This window comes from Panthera tigris, chromosome A3 (genome assembly GCF_018350195.1).
Source record: "Panthera tigris isolate Pti1 chromosome A3, P.tigris_Pti1_mat1.1, whole genome shotgun sequence".
Taxonomy (NCBI): Eukaryota; Metazoa; Chordata; class Mammalia; order Carnivora; family Felidae; genus Panthera; species Panthera tigris.
The window spans coordinates 15,025,804-15,032,586 of record NC_056662.1 but is presented as its reverse complement, the minus strand read 5'-3'; the positions used below and the strand labels follow the sequence as shown (position 1 = coordinate 15,032,586).

Sequence of the window (6,783 nt, the reverse complement as noted above, 5' to 3'; positions counted from 1 at the left end):
GTGAGCTTGCTGTGTGGTCTGCATTGTAGGGATGGACGGATTACCAAGGGCTCTAGAAGAAGGGGGCACAGGAAAAGATGACCAGCTACCCTCCCCCATTCCAGGTCAGACCCAGTGAAGTCCCACTGCCCCAGGCATTATCTGCTTTATGAGACGAGGCTGGGGACATCATGTGCTTTGTTAACCTTCCCTGTCTCTCTTATTTCTTCATCCCCTAAGGTATAGACGAAGTGCCAGAATGTGATGGCTGGCATCCATAGGGGTTGATGACAGACCAGAAAATGAGAGGCTTTCATTACCTCCCCCGTTTTACAGGTTAAGATACGAAATGTCGTGTCCGAGGTCCCAGAGGACGGTTGGAGAGGCAGCGTTATGAGCCCGTTTCTAAGAGTCTCCTGTTCTGGCCATCATTCCCCTCGCATGAGTTTTCAGAGGTGCCCGGGACATTATAATAGATGGAGGACCAGGGGTTTCCGGGTTGAGGGAAGAAGTACCAACGTCAACGAGACCCGGACGCTCCCTTCCCCTGGGCGTAGGGATCCTGGCTGAGCGCGCCGGCCGTTCCCAGCCGCATCCCGGCGTTTGTCCTGGAAGGGTTCATCATCCCACGTGGACTTTTTCTTGGCCCTTTAATGGTCGGCGTTTTCCAAAGGCCACCAATCCGCTGCAGATCCGTTAGTTAATGGCGGCCTCTTCTACCAATCGTCGATCAGAAGTCTGTTCCTGCCGCCCAATAGTGGTACGCTGGAGGGTGGGTCTAGCAGTTGCGCAGTTACAGAGTGCTCTGGCGCTCCTCATTGGCTGGATCAAACCCAAGCGAGCCGCTGATTGGCTGGTGCAGCCGGAGGGTTACAATTCAAACGCGGGCGGGCGGGCCCCCAGCCCTGCAGTTGCAGTTGTGCTCTCCGAGTTCCTGTCTCCCTCCCCGCGCCGCCCGGATGGCTTCCCAGAACCGCGACCCAGCCGCCGCCAGCGTCGCCGCCGCCCGCAAAGGAGCCGAGCCCAGCGGGGGCGCTGCCCGGGGCCCCGTGGGCAAGAGGTGAGCGGTATGGAGGTAACACTGGCCGTGCCCAGCACGCCCTGGGCCTTGGGGTCGAGACCTCGGACTTCCGGGCCCCCACCTCCTCCTTGAGCGGGCAGATACGGGGACAGGAGGGCACGCCGGGAGCTCGGGCCGCCCTGGGAGGGCCTCCCGAAGGAGGACGGAAGGGGGAGGCAGGCTGCCAGGATCCTCCGCGGGTAAGCCAAGATGAAAGTGTGACTGGGACCTTCGGTGACTTGGCGGGGGGCGGGGGGAGAGTGGGGACGGAAGTGGGTGGAAATTGGGACCCGGCACGGGGAGAGACGTCAGAGAAGCTGAGGGAGTGAAGAACAAGCCAGACCGCCCTGCGGGAGCCTGGAATTAGGAAGGGTGAGGACTCACTGGGACCCTCCTATGGAAGTGGAAATGAGTGTGCCCCCGCTGAAGTCTGACCTCGGGGTAGGGGAAGCCTCCATGACAGCTCCTCCAGAGAGATTGGGGTGGGGGGAGAAGCACCGCCTGGAGCCCTGGCTCCTCCAGACTCCCAGATGACTCCCAGCACTCATTTTGCAGGCTACAGCAGGAGCTGATGACCCTTATGGTGAGTGACTACGTGCCCAGACCCCCCAACCAGTTCTTCCACCCTCCACCTCCCACTCCCCTCCGCTAATCAGCGACTTTCGTACATCAGGTTCTTTGCTAGACATAGTGCAGGGGATTAAAACACGAGTCCAGTTGGCGCCCTTCTGGGAAGAAGTTCATATACCCCACCTACACCTTTCCTTCCAGCAGTGTCTACTCCCCATCCCACCCCCACCCCCACCATGAAGTTCTCTCTAAAATACAGTTCCCTGAAACCATACAAGGCTTTCCCTCTATCCTGCCTGGTCCTACTTCCTTGCCTGGAGATTTACCCATACCCTGCTCTCCACCCTTAATATTCTTAATCCTGTCATACTTTGAAATGCTTCTTCCCAGATGACCTTGTCTGCATTAACCCTGAATATCAACTCAAATCCTTCAGTGCCCCTATGTAAATCTACCTAGTCTGTGAATGATCTGGAAGCTTTGTGTGTAACCAGCACTCACTGGCATGCTCAGTTGAATTCCCAGCACCCAACAAGATTGGAGGTACAGAGCTCCCTTCTGCTTCTCTGCATAACCCCTCTCTCCTTAACATACCCAGTACCCCTCCCCAAAGGGGAAGGTTCAGCCCCCAAGAACTGAATCGCTTCCCCAGAAAAGCCTGTCAATTTGGTCTGGTTGCTTTATTTCGGATCAAAATGTGATGCGCTTCAGAGGAAGGAGTTCACCCACTGACCCCTAAAAGTGTAGTCTGCAGCCCAGCAGGTGTTGTTTCTTCCCCCAGATGTCTGGTGACAAAGGAATTTCTGCCTTCCCTGAATCCGACAACCTTTTCAAATGGGTGGGGACCATCCATGGAGCAGCTGGCACAGTAAGTGTAGGGTTGAGGTCGGTGAGTGTGACTTGGCTGGGTCTGGGGAGAGGTAGGAGGAGAAATCCAAGTGCAGGTCAGCTTCAAGTCTTCAGCCTGGCAGGACGTTCCCCTGCCAGGACCTCGTGCTGGCCTATGGCCTTGTGCTCTGAGCCTATGGCCTCGTCTCTCCCTCTGTACAGTAAGAGGTTGGGTTTAAAGCAGGGCTTCCCATCTTAAGTGCCTACAGGGGGCCAGACAAAAAGGAGAATGGAGGGTACATGAGGACTTTGGCCGATGAAAGGGCTCAAGTAAGTCCCAAGATGGCAGCTTGCCATTGCTGCATGTCTGGGTTTTGGTTGGTAGGTTTTGGGGTATTTTATTTTTAATTTTTTTTAATGTTTATTTACTTTTGAGAGAGACAGAGACAGAATGCGAATGGGTTAGGGGCAGAGAGAGAGGGAGACACAGAATCAGAAGCAGGCTCCAGGCCCTGAGCTGTCAGCACAGAGCCCAGTGCAGGGCTCAAACTCACAAACCGCAAGTTCATGACCTGAGCCAAAGTCAGACGCTTAACCGACTGAGCCACCCAGGCGCCCTGCTCCACATCTGGTTTACGATTAGTCAGAAATCCACGAGTGCCTGGCTGGCTCAGTCAGTGTAACGTGTGACTCTTGATCTTGGGGTTGTGTCTATACCCACGTTGGGTATAGAGATTACGTAAAAATAAAATCTTTTAAAGAATAAAAAAATCTGGGTATATGTCTAAAACATCCTGGTTTTTACATGTTAGTATCTAATGTTATAACTGACTAAAGCACAGCTGTGGTAACCCTCAGGATGCCAGTTTACGCCCCTTATCTGTAGGATAAGGATCACTGATGTCCCTGCCAGATATGTGAGAAAGAACCAGAGCCATTGCAACACTTTGTCTTTTGTCAAGTCCCAGATAAACCCAAAGGTCCTAGCAATCCCCTTTTTGGGGCTTGGGTTGGGCTGTGAGGCTCAGGGTGGGAGGTGTACTCCCCACCTGTTTCTCCGATGCCAGGTATACGAGGACCTGAGGTATAAACTCTCCCTGGAGTTCCCCAGTGGCTACCCTTACAATGCGCCCACGGTCAAGTTCCTCACGCCCTGCTACCACCCCAACGTGGACACCCAGGGTAACATCTGCTTGGACATCCTGAAGGACAAGTGGTCTGCCTTGTATGATGTCAGGACCATCCTGCTGTCCATCCAGAGCCTGCTAGGAGGTGACTTCTGAGACCAGCCCGTCCCCTGAACCCGGGAACCTGTCAGGCCTCCCGGGATTCCCCCAGGCCAGCCTCTTCTACCCCTACTGATTATTCTCTTTCTGTCCGTCCATAGAACCTAACATCGATAGCCCTTTGAACACACATGCTGCTGAGCTCTGGAAAAACCCCACAGGTGGGTCCTCCATCCTTTCCCGGCACCGGGTGATCCCTCCCCAGCCTTCAAAGGCTCCCTCACACAGAAGGATCTTGGTGACTTGGGACTGTGTCCTGAGGACTGGGTTGGGAGTGGATGTCAACCTAGGGAATCCACTTCTGCCTCTGCCTTGGTGTTTTCTGATTTGCCTGTTTGCTATAAAAATCAGGAAACTCTTCCCACGTTAATGTAGGTTGAGGGGCTTTTTAAGTAGAAGGCAAAGCTTTGTGCAAACGATTTGCTCACTGAGGCCCCCCAGTCACCTCCCCAGCCTCACTGGAAGCAGAACCCCTCCCCAAGACCTGACCGGGTGGGCAGCAAAAGGGACTCTGTTGTGCTAAGAAATCCTCTCCAGCTCCCCAGATTTTGTATCCTTGATTGCCCTCATGTGCATCTTAACCCCCGTCCCCACCACTCCCTGATACCTGCCTGTTCTCTTCCAGCATTCAAGAAGTATCTGCAAGAAACCTACTCAAAGCAGGTCTCCAGCCAAGAACCCTGACTGTCTAGCCTCTTTCCTTGTGTTGTCTTTTTATTTTCTCCTTAGACGGTCTGTCCTTTCCTTCATTTCTGCCTAGGACTCTGTATCTTAAACTGTGGTGTTATTTTTGTTTTATTTCTGTTTTTTAAATTAAGTGTCTGGTTGAGCCCTTGTGATGAATATATTAAATAAATACATTGGTTGGGTTTTGTTTTTTTTTTTGTTTTGTTTTTTTGTACAAGTTGCCTTGTAATTTCCTCAGGGTTGGGAGTGTTCAGCATGGGTGGAGTAGGGTCCAGGCCCTTGCCCTGCTCCTCTCCAGGGACTAGAAGCAGCTGAGAGGCTGTGTGGCTGCACAGGGGTGATGAGGACTCGTTCCTCTATGAGCTTAGTCATTTCATGACTGCATCTGATTCCTCACCTATAAGATGGGTCTCACAAAATGCCTCTGTAGAGTTGTGACATGAACCAGGGACGTCAGTGGATACTGGAGCTGCCCAGCTGAGTTACAGATGAGGCTGAATCAGAAAGCGTGTACGGGGGCGCCTGGGTGGCTCAGTCGGTGAAGCGTCTGACTTCAGCTCAGGTCATGATCTCGTGGTCCGTGAGTTTGAGCCCCGCGTCGGGCTCTATGCTGACAGCTCAAAGCCTAGAGCCTGTTTCAGATTCTGTGTCTCCCTCTCTCTGACCCTCCCCGGTTCATGCTCTGTCTCTCTCTGTCTCAAAAATAAATCTTAAAAAAAAAATTTTTTAAGAAGAAAGCGTGTACGTGCACACGTGCACACAGGAGGGGGTTGGGAGGTGAGGACCAGCCACCTTTTATGACGGGATGTTCTGGTCCTGAAAAAGGAAAAAGAAAGCACTCAGCTCACCCTAAGCAGGCCTGGGGTCTGGGAGACAGCCGGGGAATGCCTCTTCCCGGGCAGAGACCTCAGGACAGCTCCCGACTCCCCCCTTGCCCCAGGCCCCCCATGCCCCCACTCACATTCACCCACTCATCACCAGCGATTCCTCCCGCTCCTGTACCCACTGGCCCAGGCCCCCAGCCCCTAGGCCCTCTCCACTGGCTTGCCACAGGCCCCAGCCTTTGGGGCCCTGAGAGGAAACTCCTGTGCTGACCAGTTGGGGTCTGGGCAGGGGGAAAGGTGGAGTAAGGTGATGGCCCCAGCCCAGGTACTGCAGGAAAATCTCCAACGTGGACCAACACAGCAGCAAGATGCCCTCCAACACCGCCTGGGTCTTGGCCTCACCCAGCTCTGCCAGCAGCTGACTGCGCAGGCCTCGGCGGGGGAGTGGGGGGGAGGATACCGCAGCGGAAGGCATCAGGAAGGTTCTCACTTTTCTCTTATTCCTGCCAGCCCAGGCTCCTTCCCTGCTCTGTGCCCCCACGGAGCAGGCAGGTGAGAAGTGGCCTGTGGATCTGGGATGGGATTTGGCTGACACTGTGTGGCTAGCTCTCCCGGCAGTGCTGCCCAATCGGATGTGCAGAGAAGTCTGCCTGGGGTCTACCTCCAGTGCAGATGTTGATTCAGTGGGTCTGTGTGGGGCCTGAGGATCTGCATTCCTCCCGAAGTTGAAGATGAGCGGTGTTCTCAAGGCGTGGCCCTTCCACCTGGAACTTGTTAGAAATGCAAATTCTTGGCCCCAACAAGCTCTCCGGGATTCTGAGGCTCTCTCAACTTTGAAAATACGTGACTAGAGGATGTCTAAGAAGACAGCTCAGAAAGTAGCACTGAGATGATCCTTACTAAATGCTGGCCAAGGCGGGTATATTTTTTTGTCTGCATTAGGAGGCTTCTCCACGTGGTCCTTGATCCAATTCTTGGGCCACCCAGATGGCCACATGGCCTGCCTTGTGTCAGTCACAGGGGTGGCCTATAGCTCAGAACCAATCAGAGTGTTCCTTAGAATTAATCCCTGGGAGAAAGTAAAATGATTTTACTAATAGGGTTGCCTATTAAGAGGAGGTTGCCTTAAAAGAGGAGGGAGTCTGGGCAGCTGGTGCAGACAATTGCAGATGGGAGAAAGCCAAGCAGAGACCAGTAGCTGGGAGATGGAGGTGACATTGAGACTGGCCTCCAGCTGACGCCTCAGCATCCCAGTTTCGTGAGCCAGCAAATCCCTTTTTAGTTTAAGTCCATCTGATTTAGGTTTCTGGCACTTGCAACAAGACGGAGAAGGTATTGTTCCCATTCACCCCATACCATTACTGAGCGCCTGCAGTACAAGCCCTATGCTTGGGGCTGGGGATCAAGCAGGGGAAAAAACACAGTCCTGTCCTCAGAGGCTGAAGGTCAGGGGGCAGACAGGCAGGTCAGTGGGGGTTGAATAAGTGCCATAAGAGTGGTGGTTAGGAGCTCAGGCCTCACAGGCAGAACAATCGTTAGAATCCCCACA

The 6,783-nt window shown here is 53.7% G+C and overlaps 1 protein-coding gene across 2 annotated transcripts; it reads left to right on the top strand.

Annotated features, from left to right (window-relative positions):
- Window positions 1-872: 872 nt before the first annotated feature.
- UBE2C (ubiquitin conjugating enzyme E2 C) lies at window positions 873-4,595 on the top strand. 2 transcript variants are annotated; one of them, XM_042979705.1, is made up of 6 exons: window positions 873-1,039; window positions 1,595-1,622; window positions 2,391-2,477; window positions 3,505-3,709; window positions 3,825-3,884; window positions 4,349-4,595. In XM_042979705.1, the coding sequence occupies exons 1-6, from the start codon at window positions 939-941 to the stop codon at window positions 4,405-4,407; spliced, it is 540 nt and encodes a 179-aa protein (XP_042835639.1). In that variant the 5' UTR covers window positions 873-938; the 3' UTR covers window positions 4,408-4,595. The 2 variants fall into 2 exon arrangements, with proteins under 2 accessions (XP_042835639.1, XP_042835640.1); XM_042979706.1 differs by lacking the exon at window positions 873-1,039 and adding an exon at window positions 1,117-1,239.
- Window positions 4,596-6,783: the final 2,188 nt, after the last annotated feature.

Excerpts from the sequence above, each read along its gene's own strand:
- UBE2C (XM_042979705.1), top strand. The coding sequence starts at position 939 with ATGGCTTCCCAGAACCGCGACCCAGCCGCCGCCAGCGTCGCCGCCGCC. Across the intron at positions 1,623-2,390 it reads AGGAGCTGATGACCCTTATG|ATGTCTGGTGACAAAGGAAT; the intron begins GTGAGTGACTAC and ends TTCTTCCCCCAG. Across the intron at positions 3,710-3,824 it reads CATCCAGAGCCTGCTAGGAG|AACCTAACATCGATAGCCCT; the intron begins GTGACTTCTGAG and ends GTCCGTCCATAG.